General features: G+C 48.8%; 1 protein-coding gene across 8 annotated transcripts in view; it reads right to left on the bottom strand.

The window, feature by feature from the left end:
• Positions 1 to 23,468, bottom strand: part of dbn1 (drebrin 1) — a 30,187-nt gene that overhangs the window by 2,432 nt on the left and 4,287 nt on the right. For 3 of the 8 annotated variants that reach the window (XM_076022415.1, XM_076022417.1, XM_076022418.1), the window contains exons 2-10: positions 5,767 to 5,822; positions 4,860 to 4,972; positions 4,369 to 4,443; positions 3,527 to 3,670; positions 3,361 to 3,438; positions 2,328 to 2,479; positions 2,164 to 2,221; positions 1,996 to 2,052; positions 1,780 to 1,894 (exon numbers count right to left, since the gene is read on the bottom strand). In XM_076022415.1, coding sequence (XP_075878530.1) covers positions 1,780 to 1,894; positions 1,996 to 2,052; positions 2,164 to 2,221; positions 2,328 to 2,479; positions 3,361 to 3,438; positions 3,527 to 3,670; positions 4,369 to 4,443; positions 4,860 to 4,972; positions 5,767 to 5,822 — 848 coding nt within the window. Of the gene's footprint in view, positions 1 to 886; positions 1,004 to 1,779; positions 1,895 to 1,995; positions 2,053 to 2,163; positions 2,222 to 2,327; positions 2,480 to 3,360; positions 3,439 to 3,526; positions 3,671 to 4,368; positions 4,444 to 4,859; positions 4,973 to 5,766; positions 5,823 to 23,468 lie in introns of all 8 variants that reach the window. The other 5 variants (XM_076022412.1, XM_076022420.1, XM_076022419.1 and 2 more) reach the window with 3 other exon arrangements.

The following is a 23,468-nucleotide window of genomic DNA, read 5'->3' as shown; positions in this document are numbered from 1 at the left end:
GGACAAACATCAAAAGTTTGGGTGACAGTCAGTGACTGGACGACGTCCACAGACATCACAGCGTTCACACAAACAGCTGATCCCGGGGACTCCTGGCTGGGACTCCTGGCTGGGACTCCTGGCTGGTTCTGCAGGTCCAAGGCCTTCGTGGCTGCGCGGCTTTCGTTGCTCGTCAACAAAACTAGCGGCATCACAATTCCAAGATGCTCACATGTTGTGGTTTTTTTATGCATGTGTGAAGAAAGGGGTGCTTTTACTTTTTCCTGTTGTCAACAACTTACAGGCTCTTTTTCCTGCACCTTGATATGTGTGCGTGCAGATCAGGAGAGGAGGCCTTTGTGATGTTTATGATGCAAAAATTCCCCAATGGATAAAAACTAAATCTAAAATACGGCTGGCAGTATGCAATTTATTCCTACTCAATCTGCTGCTGTTTTTTCCCAATGAAAGGTACTTGCTTGCTCTATAGTGTGTGTGTGTGTGTGTGTGTGTGTGTGCATAAAGGCCTTTGAAGGGTGATTTCCTAAGGGACTATTTTCCCCGGAGGAAGGAGACTCCTGATTCCTGCTACCATCAGGTTTGTTGACAAGAAGAAAAACGTGAAATGTTCTCCCGTGTACTAATCGTCCGCTAGAGTAGTTGGGGTGGGGAAAAAAGGATGAGGGTTGTGGGGATGGAGGCGGGGTTTGAGGGATGTTCCAGGAAGTGGGAGGAGTCAGGGGCGTCGGTGGAAGGATAAAACCCAGGAGGGCAGTTTTATCTCCGGGTCACTGCAGTGGTGAGCCTCCATGTCTGGGGTGGAAAGGTGGAGGAGCAGTGGGAGGGGTGGGAGGGGTGGGGTTCAGGTGGGGTGGGGCGGGCTCTTCTTCGGTGGTGATGTACCTACCGGGCTGCGTCCGTGTGTGTGGCGGGGTGCGTTGGGGCGACGCCCCCCGGTGCGGGGGGGTCTTACTGGGGCTGCTCGGACTGTGCTGCTGCCTCAAGAAGGGGCTGTCCAGACGGCCTGGCATCACACACACACACACACACACACACACACACACACACAACCACACACGTACACACACACACACACAACCACACACAACCACACACGCACGACCACAACAAGAACAGACACGACAGACGAAGACAGAACCAAGAAAGAGGGGAAAGACAGAAGAGGCCCCAGAGGATTGTGGGAGAGAGAGTCCATGAAAGGGGCACATTGAAGAGAGGAGGTGAAGAAAAAGGAGAAAAAGAAGAGAAGTAGGACATAAAAAGAAGAAAAATAAACAGGAGCAGTTAGTGCGACGGGAAAGACGACTGCATGCCGTTAGCAGGAAGTTAAACCTCCGATTGTGTTTCAATATTTCTAGTTTCCTGAACTTCTTCCAACAATTTCAAGAATTAAAGTCTAAGTTTAATATTCTGTTTTTAGCTAGCAGCCGTGATGACGTCCTGCTGAGTCACTCTGTTATACTGCCCCCTGCAGGCTGATCTCTGCTGACTCAGGAAGTGATCGCTCCCTTCTCAGAGACCACAGGTCACATTGTGAGTCAGATCAGGTGATCAGGTGGCCCTTTAAACATCTAGACCAGCAGATGGTAACTGAGGAGGTTTGAAGCAGCAAATTAAAGAAACTCAATCAAAACAGAAGATTCTGGTTGAGAGATGAGTCAAAGTCAGAAGGCGAAAGCTCACGACGGGAAATACAGACGAATCAGGCTGCGTGTTCTGGGTCACGTGAGCACAGTCAGGAAGTGGAAGTCACACAAGCTGTGCAGACGGATGCCCCACCTGTCCTGTGGAGGGCGACGGGGGAGGAGTCCACGCTGACGGTCATGGCTTTCTCCTTCTGCTTGAAGAACTCTCGGGGGTTCCATGAGCGCTGAGCGATGATGGCCTTCGCCTCCTGGAGGCACACGCACACGCACACACACACATGCACACACACACACGGTGAAGGTGTGTCCCCATAGGTATCACCAGTTTGGAGCCTGGACAATGACCCACCTCTACCTCTGTCTCCTTCTTATCCAGCTGGAGCTCCTCAACGCTCAGCTCGGCAGCCTGGAGACAAACACAGAGAAGAAGCTTCAACACGGCTCCGTGTGTGAAGTTCAGGAAGAGGATCTGCACCTACAGCTGTTCTTTGAGACCATCATGTGTGTGGAAACTTACGATGGTGGTCTGAGTCTGCAGTCGCTCTTTGGCCTCGTCTTCCTCCTGCAGCTTCTTTCTACTCACACGCGCACACACATACACACGCACGCGCACGAGACAGGGAGTGTGAGCAGAAGCCGGAGGTCCCTCAGTGGATCATTCGGCTGCTGGCGGCTCCTCACCTGTGCTCCTCGATCTCCAGCTCCCTCTCGCGGTACCTCTTCTCCCGGTTCTCCTGCTCTAGCCTCTCCAGCTCCATCCGCTCCTCCTCGTAGCGTTGACGCTCCTCGGCCACCTTCTTCTTCTCGTCCTCCTTCCTCAGCTCCTCCTCCCGCTGGAGGCACACGGAGAAGCGGTGAGTTCTACAGGTTCACCAAGCTAAGGCGATTCTAGCTTTGAGACCTTCTGCACGACCTCTACAGCCGCAGCTCTTGACTCAACCAGCGACAGGATGTGCAGATGCAGGGTGACACTACAACCACAAGAGGGCACAAGAGAACAAGCAGCAGCACCTTGCCCACAGGTCGCGGAGGCCTGATGTAAGCAGTTTCACTGCCTGTTGCAGAACCTGTCTCAGGTGTTTTATCAGCCAAGTGTGGCCAGGCTCCGCCCCACTCAGCTTCCACGTTGTCAAAGTAATTCAAAATGTGCAAACATTTGCCATTATGCCAAATTGCTTTAAGGGTTTAATGTTTAATACTTGGAGATTTTGAAGAAGAGACAGCGACATCAGGTGGTTTGAATTCAGATTGCAGCGTCTTGTACTCTCCCTCCACCTCCCTGTGAACTACGGTGGCCTGCACACCCAAACCTGGATACCTTGTCCGCCTTCTTCTTCATTGGTTTATAGAGGACCCAAGCAGTCATCATAATTATGAAACGCGCTGTCAGGCGGTTGGATTGTCCACACCAGGCTTCCTTAGAAATATGGCGATGCAAGATGGCAGCTAACTAAGTGTATTCTTAAAGAAATATATGACAGGCGTTCTAAGGGTAGGAAAGCAAATGACTTTTGTTGTGCTGTGAGTATACACTTTGATTACTGCATTCATGGGCAGTATATTAAGCTTTTACTGATATAAAAATCATAAATCAGGCTAAATACTTGAGACACTGGACTTTTAATTTGGGCTTCTCACTAGCGGTAAAGAGCGCCCCCTGCCTGCTGGGTGCATCACAATGCCACATGGAAACATTGACCCTCCCTCTGCTGACCTTAGCCTGCTCCCAGAACTCCTCCCTGTTGATCTTCTTCATCTCCATCTCCGCGTCGGTCTTCTCGTACACGGTGCCCTGCAGAGGGAGAGTCGTGGTGAGTGGGGTGAGGCGCCTTCCTGCTGGCCCCTCTGGCAGCCCAGCGGACATCGTCTGCTCTGCTCACCACGTCCACGTGCTCCTCCTCCCTTGTCTTCAGCCGGGTCAGCACGGGACTGGCCACCGACACCGTCCCGTTGGTCAGCCGCTGCCCGATGGCCGACGGCTCGATGTCGTCCAGGCTGCTGGCGTTGATGATCACCTCCACCCCCTGCGTCGAGAGGAGAGGGAGGGGCGGGGCCAGACGGAGCTCAGAGGAACGTCACGCTATTCATCTGTTTTCTACCCCAGGAAATGGTGTGGAGAAAAATGTTGCCATGCGTCGGCGTGGAGAAGGCTGAGGAGTGTGGGTGAGAGGACACGCACCCACCCACACACACACACACACACACACACACACACACACACACGTGCGCACACGACATCACACACGTCACCCCTGCTTTCATCTCCATCTTTTAATCTACTCCACTGATCTAAAAATACATGCACGGGTGTACAGGTGTGAATACAGTACTGTATCAAACCCACACACACACACACACACACATACACACATAGAGTGGGTGAGAGGATTGTCACTCAGCGCAGAGATTATTTTAAAAGGAGATGGTATTAGTCATGCACAGTACAACACACAAACACACACACACACACACACACACACACACACACACACACACACACACACACACACACACACACACACACACACACACACACACACTTGATCCTCCTACAGGTTCACTCTGGGGCTTGTAGCTCCACAGAACGGATGAAAATTAAAGTGAAACAGATTCCAGATCAAATGTTGTTGCTTTTTCTAAATACGTTATGAAATAAATGAAAAACACTTTGGAAGCATTTGCACAGCGTGAGTCAGCTGACTGGGGACCAGGTTGAACCCACCTGGAAGAAGTCTGCGATGGTGGCCACGTGACTCGCGCAGGAGCACTTCCTGGCGTCGGGAACGTCCTCGCCCACCTGCGGGAAGCATCAAACGTCGGAGAAGAAGCGGCCGATTGGCTCAGCAAGGTTTTAGTATGCAACCAGTTCTGGTGCCCCCTGCTGGCCAGTACAGGGAACTGATAAGATCCAAAGCAGTTTTTATTTTTTTTATTTTTTTTTTATAAAATCATATGAAACCAAATGTGCTTCAAAAATATGGGGTAGCAGCAGGTATTTCTTCAGCCAGCAGGAGGCAGCAGCGAGGATGCAGCCGGATGATTGAAGGATGAAACCTTTGCCCTCGTTAAACAAACTGCAAATTAAAGTGTGCACTGACCCCTAAAACTGTGCCTCTCACATTAATACTTCATATTTAACTGAGTGTGTGCGTGCCCCGCCTGGCCCCGCCCCCGCCCCTCCCCCCGCCCTCTCATCCGTCCCAGGCGACTCACCCAGTTGATGAGGATGTATCGTGGCAGAGCTGCGCTGGGTTCCTTCAGGCTGCAGAAGCCGTACATCACTCTGCTGTTGTCAAAGGTCAGCATGATCTCTGATAGACCGCCCCCTGTAGGTAGGGCAACGTATTAGCGCACGAGTGACAACAGTGTTCGATATTTTCTTTAAAAAAATATGTAATAATAATAATAATAATAATAATAATAACCATAATCGTCATCATAATAATGATACTTTGAAATACATATATATTGTTTGTTGTGGGAACAAGAGGAGTTATCTCACAACCTTCATTCAGAATTGTATCCACTTATTTCAAACTGTTCAGTTACTGTAAAGGAATATTCGGTCTCTCTGGTAAGCATGAAGACACCTTTAGCCGCTGCTTTCCAGGATTAGCAGTGGAAATGATGCGTGCAGGAGGAGGAGGAAACCTCGATCACATCAGAACTCGTTCAAAGCGACGCATATGGAGAAAGAGTGAGAAGAGCTGAATTCTCACCATGTCCATGTTTAGTTCCACATACCTTGAGTCGTTCATGATTAGTTTCTGTTCTAGTCTTTTCCAACAGCTGTGTCTTTGTGTTCGAGGGAACACCCACGCATCACAGCATTTTATAAGATCTAAAAATGGTTCCGTTGGTCTGACTCACAGCTCGTTCAGTGCACGAATGGCGCTTTATTAAAAAATACAACACAGGATGGGATTTGACCGCGTGTCCTGAAATAATCTTGCGCCTAAAGGTCGGAGGGCTTGTATCCAAGCCTCGGCGAGCTAATCCAAACCACATCTGATTAAAATATCTTGATGATTAATTCAACCGAGGCTAAAATACCAAATGCAAAAAAACAAAAACAAGCATTGATTCTATTTTTATTCTATTGCATACATGAGATGTTTACCTCCTGATGATGCCAGCGTCAGATCGTTGCTCTCATCGTCGTACGAGTACAAGGCCCTGAAAGAGGGGAAAAAAACAAACAATACATTCTGTCATTCCATCATGACAAGGCCAATGGCTCGATGACTTGATTTACAAACACATTCCAGATTAGCGGATTTCAGCTGAGCGTGAAGCCAAACCACTGGAGTTAAACACTACGATGTGGTCAGTAGAACAGAGCCAATCAGTCACAGGTGGTCATGTGACCCTCAACAGCAAACCCATCATCTGATCTGGACTAAACGACTGCAGTAAAAATCTGTCTAAAGTAAACGAGGTGGGACGGTAACACACACACACACACGCACGCACACATTTTTCTGTTTTCAAATCATGTTTCAATCTGCTATAGATGTGGATGGATTAATTCTATCTTCACCACTAGGAGGCAACAAACGTGCAATTCAATCAAAAATATTGTGGTTTATGTTTTTTCAACATGCTGAAGGTCTACTTGGTTTGAGTTGGAGAGAAATTACCCCCTTAATCTTGAAATAGGAGATTATAACCTGGTGGCAATGCCCTGTAGATTATTGAAGATTATTATTATGAAGATTATTTTTTTATTATTATAATAAAAAATAAAAAAACACTCTCTTGATCTGAAGCTTCAACTAGTGCCAGAAATTGGAGTTTGAACTACTGTAGTTTATGTGTTAGCAACTTCATTTAAAAAAAAAAAAAAGGATTTGGTGGACTGATTAATATGTTCTGCTCAGTCAGGATCCAGGATGTGGCATCCTGGGGGGGGACCCCGGGCTGGAAGATATTTAATCGAACAAAAGAGACGTAAACACACCATGGCCTCCGTCCGGGGATGTAATCAGAGCTGAAGTTTGACCTTTGGGATGTTTGGTGCAGCGGATGATCGTGTTTGAATGCCACAGTAATCCAGCGATGAATAATAAAACCAATGGGTTTTTTCCTCATGCTTGTGCGCGAGTAAATATTTATAAGTGTGGCAGGACGGCTGCGTCGCTCAGATTTCCTATGTGCCTCCTGGCTCATCCGTCTTGCCAACCTCCAGCAGACAGCGTTTACACTCGCAAGATTTGGACATTGAATTTAATTTTAGTGTCAAACTATAAACCAAGACTGAGGTTTTTCCTTCCAGGTGATTGATCCGACTCTTTCCCAAGTGCCGGAGCAGAAGGAAAGCCCAGAATGCACTGCGGCTACAACACACGCTATGCTAGCCAATGCGAACTGTGCCAAGTATCTGCGATTATTTCCCCTTCACTGCACCTGCAGCAACACCGTTACTATGTGGTTAAAAAGTGCGGCTGTATCCGTGTTTTATAAATAAAGTTTTAAATTATGAAGAAAAACATGAAAAGAGAGAGAGAGTAGGAGTAAAGCTCACTCACTCAAGAGCTCTATAAATAATTCTCTCTCCAGCAGACAGCTGTTTATTATTCATATGAAGCCCTCATGACCCAGAAACAGCTCTGAGTGTGTGTGCGTGCATGTGCGCGCGCTCGTGCCTGTATTGAGGGTGACTAACTCGCTCCAGCAGCGCGTTAGCATCATGCTAATGTCCAGGTTCCATATCTTCTTCCTGATGCGAGAATACGCTGAACGCCACAGGAAGCCAGAAAAATTAACACCGCGTGACCAAATCAGACGCACGACGAAGCGATTAGACACACAGCTGCACGCCATCTCGGCAGTGTGTGTGAGAGTCACGGCCGAGGCCGGGAGATGCTGAGGACGCAGCGGAACGGCCCACAGCATCCCAAACAACGCAGCGGCCACATGACAGAATGGAGTATTATGGGTAATGTTGCTGATGGCGGGGAGGGGAACCGTGGAAACGCAGCGTTACGACCTGCAGCCAATGCAGACCAGACCGCACAAGCATGGAGCTGGTGGGAAACATATATAGTATCCAATGGCTAGGTTTACAGACGCCACCTAGTGGCCTGAATAATGTACTGCGGATCTTAACTGGAGGTTTTGTATTAACTTGTTGTCACACGCAGAAGTGTTTGCTGCCATCACTTGTATTTTCGAGTCAAGGTGACACCGGCAGCTCCCTGACGAGTCCATGTGAAGAGTTAAAAGCTTTTCCTGAACAACCTTTTTCTCCGGGACTCGTCCCACCGAGGTTACTGAGCGGTCACAAATCACACAGCATCAACGTTAGCAGTCGGCCGCTCGGGTTTTTCCCCGGCAACAAAAAACTGACGAGAGGGTGGGGGGTGATGGGGGGGGTTACCACGGAGACAAGCGTCAGATCGCCTCTCCCAAACACACACACACACACACACACACACACACACACACACACACACACACAGACACAGTCAAGACACACACGCCCACACACACGAGCTTCCAGCATGACTTCACAGTGACATTGTGCATTAACCCTCAGTCAGAGCTACAGCCAGTTAGCAGCTGCAGATGTCTTCCAGCCAACGGTTAATAATGGTTCCGCCAGATGGGAAATGATTATGAAAAGAAGAAGAAAAAAAAACAAAAAAAAGCAGCCAACCGGCGCTGACGCTGCAGATTTACAGAGGGAACATTTTCCATCAGTACATTAGAATGTGGTTAGCTAAGCAGCGCGTCTGTCTGACTGTCTGGGTTCTTTGTGCAGCAGAGGCAGCGGCAGAGGCAGCAGCGGCAGCAGCAGAGGCAGCAGCAGCAGAGGCAGCAGCAGAGGCAGCAGCGGCAGCAGCAGAGGCAGCAGCAGCAGAGGCAGCAGCAGCAGAGGCAGCAGCAGAGGCAGCGGCAGCAGCAGAGGCAGCAGAGGCAGCAGCAGCAGAGGCAGCAGCAGAGGCAGCAGCAGCAGAGGCAGCGGCAGCAGCAGAGGCAGCAGCAGAGGCAGCGGCAGCAGCAGAGGCAGCAGAGGCAGCAGCAGCAGAGGCAGCAGCAGAGGCAGCAGCAGAGGCAGCAGCAGCAGCGAGATGAACGGTGGCCAAGCTGATTTTTTTAGACTTTTATAAATAATTAACCTGAAACCTGCCAGCGGCGTGCAAAAGAAATGAGGAAGTGGACTTTCAAGGACCAGCGTTTGGGTCCAATTCTTAGATTTATCATCCCAGACACACTTAGCCCTCTGTTTACAGCCTCCTGTTAACACTGACACTCTGCTGGAGCTTCTGCGCGTTGGCCAAAAGCGAGGCTGATCTCGATCCGAGCTAATGCCTGGCTGGGGGAGTGTTTGGGCACTCACATGGGATAGATATCAGTCCCCTTTGTGACATCACAGAGGGGACCGTCTCCAGAACTGAGCGTCTCAAGCGACAGTTTGTGAAACGTGGAGCAGCAGCAGAAGTAATGTTTTGACTTTTCTCTGACGACTCCATTGACAATTTCATTATTTTTCACAACTTGGGACCTTTAAATGATCTGCTTCCGTTCCAGCGACCGTCCGTCTGCTGTGGCTTCAATTTTAACGGTGACTAGTGCGGCTGTGAGAGACAGCAGATCTTATGGGGGGGTGGGGGGGGAACCCAAAAAACAAAACAAAAAAAACAACAAAGTCCTGAAGCGGCTGAACACCACTTCCTTGTTTGTCAAACTGGCTCCAGTTTGTTTCGGCGGCTGAGCAGATGGTCGACATTAGCAGGCGGCAGTGAGCTGCCGGATTTTTCTGGGTGGTTTTCTTTCAGTTGATGGCTGATGATTGGAAGACGGCGGTTTAGAGGGGGGAAAAATGGACGTGTATTTTTTTTGCCCTTTAGGCTCAAACGGGACCTCTTGACAAATGTTTCCATTGTTTTCTCCGTAAAAAAAAAAAAATGAAATGAAAGTGGCTCAAATTAAGAACTGAGAAGTCAGAAACATATTTTACAACACAAGACTGTGGTGAAGTAAAAGAGAGGAAAAAAACAGGGAAATGAGCTGATGAGTCCCTGGACGGTTGGTTTCATTTCTCTGTTGGCCTCCAGGCTCAGAACAGTTCGAGTGATGCCAGTCTACTCAAACGGGGGGCAGGATGTCGGGTTTTTCAGCTTGAATCCACAGGTTACAGTTAAAAAAGCCCAGAAGGTTTCCCATTGACCCCGCCCAGAGGGGGAGGAGTGGGAGGGGGGGCGAGTCAAGCTGCTGTTGTGCAACCAGACGACGTGAAATCAGATTCAGCCAAAAGAGTGCGACTGACTCGGCAGATTGGTTGGTTCTGGTCTCACAGGGTCCAGCAGCACTCTCCCTAATTAGCCTCCGGACCGGGCCAGATTCCCCAGTCCGGGGGGTTTGGGGGTGGTGGTGTGGGTGGAGGGGGTCAGGATGACTCAGCAGTTACGCAACTACACACAACACAGCCGTCTGCCTGCATGAAAAATGCAGCGGATCAGCGACATGCTGACAGATTGAGTCCAAAGCGGCTGCAGTTCACTAAGTGCTCCAGTGATCCTGCTGGAGGCAGAACCTGCTAATGGATGTGGAGCATGGGAGGAACAGCCGGTCTGTTTTCAGCAAGAAAATGAAACCTCCTGTCGGAGGTCAAAGGTCAAACAGAGGAAAATCCAGCAAACTGTTTGCACTGCTTCACTGTTTTTATATTTTTTTTAAAAAATAGTTTCTGTCTGAAAACGTACTGCATTGTTTTGCATTTGCTTTAGAGGCACGACCAGCAGCGCCCCCTGCTGGAATTACCAATGAGTTTTTCATGCAAGTTATTTGCACAAAGACAAAAAAACTCAAACTTGAAAATCACGTCCAACTGTCCGAGGATGTTTGGGGCTTTTCGCACATTGTGTCGTTTCTGGCCGGTGCTCACAATGGACTTCCTGTTGCCGAGGGAGCCGCCGTCTCCTCTGCACCAATCAGAGCTCTGCATCGGCGAGGGCAGGGGGAGTGCAAACAGGACGGACAGCCGGGAAGAGACCAGAGGACGTCTCAGTCCAAACAGGTTCAAGCCTAAAGGACGCCTGCTCCTCTTCCAGCTGAGCCACAGTCTGACCTTTCACCTTGGGAGGCGGTGAAAAAGCGTGAAATGCACGAATATTAATCCAAACAGTGAAGGCAACGTCAAACGTACACTGCGACTTTGCTGCCTGACTGTGAATGCGTCACATGGGAAAGTGCAGACTCTAGCATCAGCTAGCGTGTTAGCTCTTCCCTCTTGGCTAACATGGAATTTGTTGTTTGTCTCCGTTGTTCTGCAGCGTGACACGCTGCATTTTTCACATGCTTGTCAGTGAGAGCGAATGAAGCATTAAGTGTAGAAGTGAAAGCGACGTGGAACTACTGCCGCTTCAATAAATTCCCCTCATGCTAACATGCTAACAATATATGTATATTTTTAAATAATAAACGATATTGAGCATAATATCTCTGGTTTTCGTTGGGAATTTGTGCAAATCCATTTTGTGTGCACTGTTCACCACACACACACACACACACACACACACACACAGTGAGTCTCTGGTGGCCGGTGGTTGTGGGCGGCAGCCAACAGAGCCTTTCATCCCTCCTTCCTCTCTTTCATACACCCCCTAACACACACACACACACACACACACACCTTCATCTCATTTCCGGTGAGAGTGGACGGACACACACACACACACACACACACACACAACACACACACACACACACACAGGGAGCTGTGTGAGATGTGAAGTGGGTCAGCTGACGTTCACACACTGGAGCAGAAAGAACAAATTAGAATCCATCAGAGTGAACACGTTTCGTCGGAGCGTTTAGAGGCACAAAACAGGCCGGTGGAGGAGGATCAGCTGCCGGAGAACACGGACGTGTTCGCCACCGTCTCACCGAGGACGGATTATTTCTGGAGCAGCAGATTAGCGAGAGAGAGAGAGAGAGAGGGAGAGGGAGAGGGACAGGGAGAGGGAGAGAGAGAGATGGAAAAAATCGGCCTGGCGGGCAGCGAAGCAAAGCAAGGTGCTGCTGTTGGTCTTTGTGTCGGCGTCGGTGGTTTGATCAGCAGAGAATTATAAAAGAACACTGACACACACAAACATCCACACGCACACATGCACATACACACACACACTCCTTCACCCACGTTGTAATTACTGAACTCAGCTGGAGGTTCAACCGACCGCCCACAGGTGAGGAACCAGAACTGGAACCATCTGTCCACTGATCTCACATCACAACCATCTCACACAGCGGCGGCAGCAGCGGCAGCAGCAGCAGCAGCAGCAGCAGCAGCAGCAGCAGCTTCCCTGAGGACTGGCCCTTGCCACCGTTCCGACCAAAGACAAACACAAACACTTCCTGAACGTCTCAGGAAAAACAAAGTCACACCCTGGAGTTTCCCCCTCAGATTTAATCTGGCAGATTAGATTGGCTCGGCTCGGCTCGGCCTCAGGGAGTCACTCTGGACGTTCAGGGTCTCATGTCTGCAGCGGCCACTAACACTGGGGTGAAAAAGGGAAGAAATGTTTCTTACCTGATGCAGAGGACGAACGTCAGCGGAGGAGAGACATGGAAGGGAGAAGGGAGAGAGAGAGTGAGAGAGAGAGAGAGAGAGAGAGGGCAGAAATTATTAATTTAATGTCAGAAAAAAAACACGTCATACACATTTATTTCTCCTGATGATGACATCCTCAATTTACATCGTCAACAAACTTCTTCATGTTGTATTTGCCTGTTTCGGAGATACCCCACCTATTTTTTCCCCCCAAGTATGTTTGATTGAGCATCGACAGTAAGACAGAACAAAATGTTACTTCGCCCATTTTAAGAACCCATAATTGGTGTTCACTCATAAAACGGTCCAAAAATTGAATGACCGACGACAGACAGGGTGGGGAGGAAGCCTCCGATGAGATCATAAAAAAGAAAAATCCTGCTGTGGCAACACAACAGGAAGCTGGAGCTTATTTCATCATCATTTTTAATGAAACAGCAGCACCACCTCTGCAGGCTCTTGAACTGGGAAACACAACCATGTTGCGCATCTTTTTTGTGTGCGTGCGTGCGTGTGTGTGTGTCGTGATCTCTCACTGCAGCCATCTTTCCATGTTGAGCACTGAGCTCATAAACTCTCAGGCACCAGTCAGGCTCCACACTTGCTGCCTTCAGAACAAAAGCACGACCGCTTCATCATTTACACACAACTTGTACAGGTAAAATAAATGTTTCTCAAATCGATCCACGTCTTCTCACCCTGCCCTGGTGGCTAAAACAGGAATTTCCCACCTACAATCTCAGGCGCGTATCTGAAATCCGTATTGACTCTTAGCATTTGTGGGATTCCTGTTGTCGTGCGATGAATCTGGCCCACAGACGCGTTAAAAATATATCAAATATACATGATAAGAAGTAGATAATGGATCAAAGAGGGAGGCTGTTCATTTCAATCTTGAATTTACTTCCACGACATGCGGCCGATAGAGCACATAGGGCGTCCTCACACTGGAAATAAATTATTTTCTGTGGATTTGCTGGCCTTTAGAAAATTTTCAAAACAACTAAAAGTCCACGACTTCAACATTTTTTTTACAATCGAAAGACTTATTATTAACCGTGTTTTAGGTTGGAGGCGTCCTGTCAACCGTCTTAATTTTTGTTTTTTGTAATGTGGTCCATGGGAATAATGCTTTTTGTAATACCACGTCTGGCCACTTGAAAAACCCGTAGTGAGGCACCGTATCCAGTCCTTGCAATACATCACTGATCAGGGCTGTACACCGTGTCGGAGCGGGGAATCAACTCAGAGTGGAAAGTCCGACCGTCTGACGAGTAACTTTCATCTCGGTTGCATCTTGAACCTGGTCGCTGTTTTTCTTCACGGCTTCATCCTCCCAGACGGAGCAACAGGCTTCGTGTCCTCGTCAACACACTCGGCTCGATTTCACACGTCTGAGCCGCCGTATGCAAAACAAAAAGCTGGCGAGGCTCAGCGTCTCAGGGCCGGCTGTCACTTTACAACCAGTCAGCAGAACCAGGAGAAAAAAAAGGCTTAATTTCCATTATTAACATCATCAAAGGCCTATTTACACCCAGAGGCAGGAAGTCCCTCCGCCTGTTGGCTGACGATATAATTAATCTCGGCAGAGCAGAGGAGAATTCCCGCTCTTCCCCGCCGGGGGGCAGCAGAGCGGAGCCCGGAATCGGAGGCCAGAATCTGGGAAGAGCATGTGTAGCCGTCGGTGAGGGCCAAGTCAGATGGGGGGAAGTGGGAAGTTGCACGAGGGGGGCGGGACTGACACGGACACACCCCCACCATCACCACCACAAACAGGAAGAGCAGAGCCGGAGCGCCGCGTGAGCTCCCAGCGGGCGGTTTTAACCCCAAGGACAGATGGCAGGCGGCACTGTTTGTTTTCCTCCAAAGACTGTAGTTGTTGACAGCGGAGGAGAGAATCTGCGGCCAATCAGGAGACGCCGCTGCGTTTGGGGTTTTCTGGACCCGTCGAGGGACCAAGCGTTGTTGGAAATTAGCCTCGACTCCGAACAGACACATTCTCAGTGTTTCCGCTGCCTCACTGATGAACTACTGTAATAACACAAACTAACTGTCGGTAACCATCAAAATGATCCAGTCTTGTCGAGAGTTCTGGGGACTGAACTTCAATACATTTGTAGCAACGTCTGAAACACTCCCATCCCATCGGGTATCAAAAAAAATGAGAAATTGGTGCCAAATTCCAATATATCCAAGAGAGTCAATCTGCAAGCTGATAATCATTTCATATCAAGATATAATGTGGCTGCTGATTAGCTTTCGCACTATAGAAGCGGGAACTAAAGACACTGGCAGACATTCGTTTACGTCAGAGTGAAAATTAGCGTTGTGCCAAAGACTCTAAAGTGGCTCCATTTCATTAAGATGAATCAAAGTAAACTAAAATGCTCCATTTTTTGATGGAATTTTCAATCACAGTAAAAATGGAAAATAAAAATTTCGTGAACAACGGCAACAACTTATCTATGATGTTGTTCAAATTGGTTTGGTATCAAAACAAGTATTGTTCTGGAACTGGTATCGAAAGCAAGGTATCGAAAATTAAATTGTATGAAAAGATTCCTGCTTGTCGGACGTTTGATTATTAGTATGACTGCTAGCACACTTTACGTGTCGGAATGGCCAATGTTTCTTGATGAGGAAAACACAGCAAACGCAGCAATACTCCTAGCCACCTGAGGGGGGCAGCAGCTCTTGTCTAGCAACTGACGCGACACAATAATCACGCCCGTGCTTCCGCTGCATTTTCAATTTAAAATCCATAAATTCCTGCACTGATTAAAGTCACGCCGTCGATCCGGTGAGATGCTAATCAAATATTCACACAGCGAGGCTCCACTGGTGTTCGGCCTTTTGGCAACATGCTGCAGCTGCGTGGTTTCAAAACGCATTTTTCCATCCAGGCGGGACGTTGTGGGAGTGAGTCCAGAGTCCCGTTACATTCATTTATTCATGGCTGCAAGAAAAGCAGCCTTTACATAACGAGCCGACTGACGCAGGTGAAGAGCAGCAGAGTGGCTGAAGCTTCTCTCCCACTGACCAACCTGCCGACGCTTCGCAAAAAATCACGCCGTTTATTCAGTTACCATGCGACAATCTCTGAAGTCACGAATGCTTTTTGGTGAAGCTTGTTCTGCGATCGTCCATTTAAGAAGCGGCGATCACGGACTCGGACAGCTCCAGCAGGAATCTGCTATGGAGGAGAAAGAAGCCGCAAAAAGAAGCCGCGGAGCGACCGCAGCTGTTTCCTGTTAGCTCACCGCAGGATGTGATGTCAGCGTACAAACAGCAGGCGGTGACAGTGAGGCGGGCATGTAGGTGAGCGGCGGGGGAGGAGTCGCTGGGATTACAGTTTTTATTCCAAATTAGAGGCGACGGGATGGAGAGAGAAAAAGCCGGCGTGTCGCGGAGATGTTTGGAAGCCGGAATCGACGGCAGAAAGTCGGGACGTGACCCAGATTTTCCTGCTTGATCTCTGACGTCTGAAACAAACAGAGGGAGTTCCTACAGACGCCGACGATCCACTGTGAAACGTCTTCATCGTGAAGGAAAAAAATGAATTCCACAATTTTCTTGAAATGCTTTTTGTGTCCTGTGCTGTGCAAGAACTACTCTCTCTAAAATTCACAAGAGGCTAGGTTATAGTGCTAACGGTGCGAACTAACAAACCAAAAAACTCTCCCGCAAGAAGCTGAACGTGAGAGCAGGATGTGGACGGAGGTAAATGTTTACAAAGTTTTTGTTTATCCTGCGAAAAAAAAAAAAATCCCAAATTTCTGTTTCCTGCCCACGGATGCTGGAAATGTTTGCAGTAATAACCCACTGTCAGCTGTAATTTTTTCTTCATGGGAGGTCGGATCAAATACACATGATGACATGTGCTGTGGGGGAGGGGAGGGCAGGGTCATTAGTGGTGTGTGTGTGTGTGTGTGTGTGTGTGTGTGTGTGTGTGTGTGTGTGTGTGCGTGCGTGTGTGTGTGCTGTACGCTCGAGAGGCTTTTTAAAACTGAGTCACTGTGACACAGTTATGAATAAAAGGCTGCGTACAGCGATTTCCATCAGTCAATCCCCAAACTCTCGGCTCTGTTTCACGCTAGCGTCCATTCTCTCGAACGTTCACGGCAGCAGAAAATGCCACGACGTGCCCGCCGTGTGTGTGTGTGTACAAATGGCACGACAGCCCAAAGCGAATCGCTCGGCGATCTACCAAATCTCGGAGATCTGCGGTGTGACAATAGGAGACACATCCGCCACTAGGGGGCGGCAGCAACAGAGACGTTCACCACGAGAGACATGAAATGATAAAGTCTTCCTGGTTTTGCACCTGGTAGCCGCAGTACTACAAAACAGGGTCGGGAGAACAAGGACCACAACAGTCGGAGTGGAACAAACATAAAAATGTTGGAGGTTTTTTCAGCCTCATGGATGCGATGGATTGTGTGTTGCGTTCACTAGCATGCTGGGGTAGTAACCAAGGCGATGGAAACACACCCCTACCAAGCCGTACCGTACTGAGTAGAGCCGGCACCAACCGAGCAGAGCCAGTGGAAACACGCCCTGAGCTTTTCTCACTGATGTCCAAAAGAACCATCCCTCCACCCGCCACCAGCCCTCTTACCTGGCTGGCTCCACCCCCTTCTCACCATCCTATCAAACTTTGGTCCAATAACAACAAAAACCTGATCGGAGAGGTCAAAGTGGAACGTTTAACCTCTACAGTGGACACGGCCCCGCCTCCCTGGACTCCTGGTCCAATCAATAAACTCCCCTCAACACTTTGATTGATCCCTGAGGGGGGAAAAAATGGAGCCATTACTGGAGCCAATGACCAGATGGTGAGGGGGAGGAGAGAGGGGACTGGGTGGGGTCTGTCCTCCAGCACAGGATCAGCTGCAGTTCCACCCCCGAGCCACACAGGGGGCGGCACCGACGCATTATTTGGCTGATCCAACGCACATTGGTTCTGCAGAGGGAACAACGAGGCGTAGCCTTCTAAAAGGAACCGGGTCGAGGCAGATTAACAGGCCGATCTGATAATCCCTCCAATCTGTGATTCCACTCTGATAATGAGATTAATGCACCGCCGCAGCGCCTTCACAGTGGCTGGGACACAACGTGGCTTGAAACACAGGAGGCCCACAAGCATGCACACACACACACACACACACACACACACACAAACCACAAACAATCCAGTGATATTAACGCCATTTACAAGCGCTGATGCGAAAAATGCTTCGACTCACTTAAAACCGTTCATCGCACTAAAGGCACAAGGGTTTCGATGAGGTGTTGGCAGGATTCGCTGAGTGGTGGATAAACACCACAATACAGAATACACACAAAGAGTCTAAACCAGTTCAGTTTAAACCACTTTACAGTCTAAACCAGTCTAAGGTCAGAACCACTTGATGGTCTAAACCAGTCTAAAAATAGTCTACTGTCTAGACAAGTTTACAGTCTAAACCACTCAACAGTCTAGACCAGTCTACTGTATGGTCTAAATCAGTTTACAGTCTGAACTAGTTTACTGTCTAAACCAGTCTACAGTTTAAAGCAATCTACAGTCTAAACCAGTTTTAACCGGACTACAGCTTTCTGTCACCACGTCACAACAGCCGGATGGCTGTGGATGAAGTCTGTATTCTGTAAATTTTCTAACAACAATGATAATTATTAAAAGGCTCAGAAACTCAGCCAACGACTCCGTCTCTATGTGAACCAGCGAAAGTCGGTTTGAGATTCAGACCGGAACCATCACTCGATAAGTCCAGCGCTCGGCTTGATCTTGGTTCCTATGGGGGGGCGCTCCTCAGTCCCAGGTGTCGTCCCGCGGGGCATATTTTTAGCAGTGGCGGGATATCTTTAGCCTCGGCTCAGACACAGATCCATCCAGCCGTCCACTCCATTATTTAATTCTACGTTGCGGCTTGACTCTTGCTCAGCTCTGCTTAGGAACAACTTGACCGAGGCCAGAAGGCCACTGTGAAAATAACAAAATAAAAAACGCCTCGACTCCCTGAGATGAGAGGATGAGAGGGAGGAAAGAGACAAGCGACAGCTCAGATTTTATTGCAGCACGTCAGCCTGCAGGTATGAAGGCAGAGTCGGTTGGATCAGGGAGGAAAGACGGATAGAGGCGTGCAGGTCGAACCCCCTGCAGATGTTTTATGAAACCCACACGGGAGGCATCCTGCCCTGAGAGTCGCGAGCGTCCAAGAAAACAACCGCTCTTCTTCTGCAGTTGCCGAGACCCAACCAGAGAAATATCGACGCTGCAGAGGTCGACGTGAGTTTATCAGATAACACTGCTCTCCCAAACATTAGTCAAAAACCACCTCTGTAGCCTTGTGTGTGTGTGTGTGTGTGTGTGTGTGAGTCTGTGTGCGCGAGTCCAAGTGAGTCCGTGCATGTGAGTGCGAACAGAAAAAAGGCAGCTCCATCTTTTTCACATAACAAATTGTTGAGAATGCCGTGACTCTGCCAGAAAAACATGATTCCTCCGTGGAGACGAGGAGGAGGAGGAGGAGGTGGAGGATGAGAAGGTGGAGGAGGAGCGGCGCTGAACTCGTGAATAGCAGAAATTCACTTTGGAGGAAAATCTGGTTGGAGCTGATTGTTGAGGCGAGGCGCTGCAGCGAATTGTTTGCTGACTTCTGACCCATTTATCAAGTAAATCTCATTCAAATTTCATTCAAAATCCTCCAGCGACTCAACTCAACTCAGCTCCCACGAAAAAGCCAGAACACGACAGAACTGCAGAAGTCAGTACTGTATCCAACCACCAGGGCACCGCCCACATGTGTCATCCTGCACCTGATGGATGAGGGAAGTCTGTCTTCTGTCCCGCAGAGAGCGAAGCTGCTTCTCTGAGGGAGGGAAGACGGAGACAGCGGCAGCAGGAACTCTCTGTTTCCACTTTGGATATTTATTTAATTTCTGACGCAGAACCACAATCATTCCTGAGCTAGAACTTGGTACTTTCAGCCACTCCGACCGGACCGCAGGGTGTCAGGCCAGATGGGAACACAAGGGCGAAGGGAAGTGGACAGGCTTCTGGTTAAAGTCAGCGGAGCCTACCACCATGACTTTGCTGGAAATTAAGACTTTCTTCACACCAAACTCAAATCGGTCCGTCTGGTTAGCAGTTAGCTTAGCCTGCACGACTCGAGGGGCCTTGTTAGCAATGTGTTTTCCAGGTGAGCAGCTAAAACAGGAACCAGGAACCCATCAACATTAGCATCCAACAGCTGGAGTGCTGGCAAGCTAGCGGCTAATTGTTAGCATGTGGAGTGACTCAACAGAAACTCGCTCCTATTGTCCTTTCTCTTGTTGTTTTCCTCCTTCCTGTTCCCTTCATGCTGTTGGACTGCCGGGTCAAAGGTCGGGGGCGGGGCAGGGAGCACGCCCGGTGCATTCAGCCCAGTTTGGGTCTGATGGAGGCCGAGTGAAGCAGGACGACAGTGACCCAGCAACCAGACATTTCCAGATCGACGCAGCCAAACCACAATGTTGCCGGTCTCAGCTGCCCCCGTGCCAGGGGACTACCCACAATGCCCCGGTGCACTGCTGTGTATAAGCTGTCTCCCACACACACACTCACTCACTCGCACGCACACAAACACACACACACACACACACACACACATTGTCTCCATTAAGGCAGAGTGCTTATCTCAGCAGGCTGCCATCTCTGCTCTCTCCTCCCTCTCGCCGTCTCCTGCCTCGCTTCCAGTCCAAAACAAGATTATTTTCAGAGTCGATGCCAGCGAGGAGCCTTCAGGTAAAACTCTCCTGAAAACGTACACAAACTCTTTGTTCCCTTCACCTCGTAGGTCAGAATTCAGTGCCAGGAAAGACGCCAAATCTAAGAGGATGACGTTCTAGAGGGAGGCAGCCAGCGTTGCAACACTGCTCAAAATCACCAGTACGACCTTTTAAGGACAAACAAACACCAGACAAAGTGGCTGATTCATAGCTTCACCTGGGCGTTGATCAACAGGGCGGTCGACAGAACCCTTGAGCTGGTGGGTCTGTATGTTTTTCTGTGACTCAGATCTTGAATACAACTGACTTCCTTTCTCGTGGCGGCAGCTTTTTTTGCCGAGCCGCGGCAACCCCAATCTCACAAATTCTGCTTAGTTAAGAAAAAAAGTTGCTTGCATGGATTTGTTAGGCAATATTTGCTTTTTACGGGCTTCTCCAGCTTTGTCATATTTACATCCAGCAAGACGGTGTTGCGCATCATCAGCGGCGCTGACCTGCCTGCAGCTGGAGGAGACGCACAACAACAAAGGAGCCATCAGGGGCCACTGCAGCACACACACGCACACACACCTTCGGGGCTGCAGCAGTGTGTACGTGCCAAACACACACACACACACACACAGAGCAAGCCTTTCATCCTGAGTGAGTTTGGCTCGTCCAGCTGAGGCTTCAGACAGACAGACAGACAGACAGACAGACAGACAGTCCTCAGAGATGAAAACGATCCCCAAGGCACCAAACAACAACGGAAAAAATTCAGTTTTGCAATCTTCAGACTATCTTACCTCCAACGATACAATAATAATACAATACAACACAATGAAAAATACAATATAAAGTACAATAGTATTTTTGGGGTGCTGATGTCTGTAATCACAGCCTCCATTATTAAACTGCATTAGAGAGAGCAGCTCTCAGCTCACATTCCAGCCAGGGAATTCAGCATAACACACATTTAACAGCATTATCCTGTAAGTGTGTGTGTGTGTGTGTGTGTGTGTGTGCGTGCGCGTGCGTGCGTGCGTGTGTGTCTCAATGAATATGTATGAGCTAGACGAGAGCGAGAAGCATTTTGCGGCACAAAGAAACGAGGATGGATTGAAGCACGGCGGAACTAAACGGCCGCACACTCAGCTTTTAAAGCGGCCCTGATTTTTACACACTCACACACACACACACACACACACACACACACACACACACACACACACACACACACACACACACACACACACACACACACACACACACACACTTGGCAATCCTGTCATGTTTAGATGAGGACACAGAACATCCTGCTTATTTTTAGCAGCCCGGGATTTATTTCTGTCCTCACTTTTGCGGCATAAATTAGGATTCTACTTCCTGCTCTCGGCAGGTTTCAATGGTGAGAAATTTCTGCTCTGGTTGCGTAATTGTCTTTGAAACATTAACTCGTTATTTATGCACACGATGCTCACAGTGATGTCACCCGTGATTCAGGTCAAACGGGAAGAAGTAAGGTAATTTTTTTTCTTTTAAATTTCTTCAAAACCAAATTCTTCAATTGCAGGCCAGATGTTTGACCTGTTTTGAGGGAGACCAGGGTTTGATTTAAGGCTTGTGTATGAAAAACACAAGTCCCCATAATCGTCTGTTTCCATTAGCCTTGGAGATGCTCAAAACCTAAGTAGAGCAATAAAAAACTAGTGATTAAAAATTTTAATTAAAAAATTAAAAAATTCCAAAATATCACTAAAAGGTTCCGGCGTTCTCAGAAGGTATGACAGACATTTCGATGTAGAAATATATTGCATAGAGCGGGAACAGTTTATTTCATATTTACACCACACTTGACTTCACGTGACCAGCGACCTCCCAGACAACACGTTAGCGCGGTAAGTGTGGACTGAAGGAGGCGGAGACTTTTCTTGTCATCATGGAGAAGAAAAATAAAGCCGCCGCAAACGATGTCGATGTAATGAGGACTGTAGCAACCTGCAACAGGTTCTGATCGTCCGTCCTTCTTCAAGGGGAATCTCACGATATTAGATTTCACGAGAATTACGAAGCTCGTACACGAAACGCCCTTCAAATGGGACCAATATCAGAAATATCGCCTTTATTTCGCGAAAAATCTGCAACGGAAACCCAGCTACCGGCTCTTCTCGGCTCTTCTTTCATGTTTTGTTGTTCCGTATGGAACATTTTTGTGTCCACTGTGACGACTTCCCGCGTGCGAGTGTTTGGAAGCACCGCTATCGTTATCGCAACACAAAAGAAGGAGACAGCATTGGACGAAGAGGAGGAAGAGCCGCCAGATTTGCAGACAACTTGTGTGGCGCTTCATCATAACCACAGAGAGAAGAGAAACACCTGCTCCAGCTAGACTTCGTCCGGCTGGCCTCCTGCCTTCATGCAAGAAACCCACAGACGGAACCAGAGAGAGAGAAATGAAGGAGAGGTTGATAAAATTACGCTGGAAATGAAGCGAGAGGAAGCCGAGGAGGGGGAGGAAAAGGAAGCAGATGGAGGATGAGGGGAGAAACTCCCGGGGAGCTCAGGCCTCCGAGGAGAACAGGGAGCAGCGAGGAGGAACAGGACGTCTAAATGGAGGAGGAGAAGGAAGAGGTGGTGGAGGAGGACGTAGAGGAAGAGGAAAAGAAGGAGGCGGGGCAGGGAGGAGGAAGAAGAAGAAGAAGAGGAGATATAGGAAGTGGAGGACAAGAAGGAGGAGATAGATGAGGTGGAGGACATGGTGGAGAAGGAAGGAAGGGGTGGAGGGAAAAGAGCTGGAGGAGGAGCAAGAGTCAGGTGGACGATGAGGAGGAGGTGGATAAAATCCAACAGAATGGAAAAGAAGAAGGACAGAGGAAGAGGAGAAGGAGGAGAAGGAGGAGAAGGAGGAGAAGGAGGATAAAGAGGGACAGAGGTACGATCAGACATTCATCAGACTTTCAAATCCTCCCGCCCCTTGACACAGGAAGTCACATGACCCCTAGCAACCTGAAGGGAAATCAAGATGGCTGACACTCATCTGACCCTCAGTCGGTAATGATGCCACACCGAGCCATAACTAACCAATCACAACAAAACTGATGATAAAGATTCAAATTTTGTGTGGCTCAAGCTGCTGTGATGATAAGGGGGGGGGGGGGGGGGGGGGGCAAGGATCAAGGTGCCGTGCTGCAGCCAGCCTCAAGGAGGCAGGACGGCGGTCCGATCGTCACCACAGCAAACACAACGACGCTCCTGTGTTTGTGTCGGTGCAGTTACACAGCCACACAGAGTGGATAAACACACTGCGTTTACCCACAATCCTCATCTGTGCTACCAGGAGCTCCCATCTGACAACACACACAACACGCACCAGGCCTATGGACTGAGACCAGCTATCATATCACTTCAAACACTGATTGTTGCTGTTGATTATTATGAGTGGACTCAAGTCAAAATCAATCTGGGATGATGTCATCACCCCCCCCCCCTCTCTCTCTCTCTCCCTGTGTTGACAAAAGTCT

The sequence above is a fragment of the Nelusetta ayraudi genome, unplaced genomic scaffold (assembly GCF_046127955.1).
Source record: "Nelusetta ayraudi isolate G7.1 ecotype Tasmania unplaced genomic scaffold, CSIRO-AGI_Nayr_v1 ptg000011l, whole genome shotgun sequence".
Classification (NCBI taxonomy): domain Eukaryota; kingdom Metazoa; phylum Chordata; class Actinopteri; order Tetraodontiformes; family Monacanthidae; genus Nelusetta; species Nelusetta ayraudi.
The sequence above is the reverse complement of the archived record's forward strand: the minus strand, read 5'-3'. Positions and strand labels throughout refer to the sequence as shown.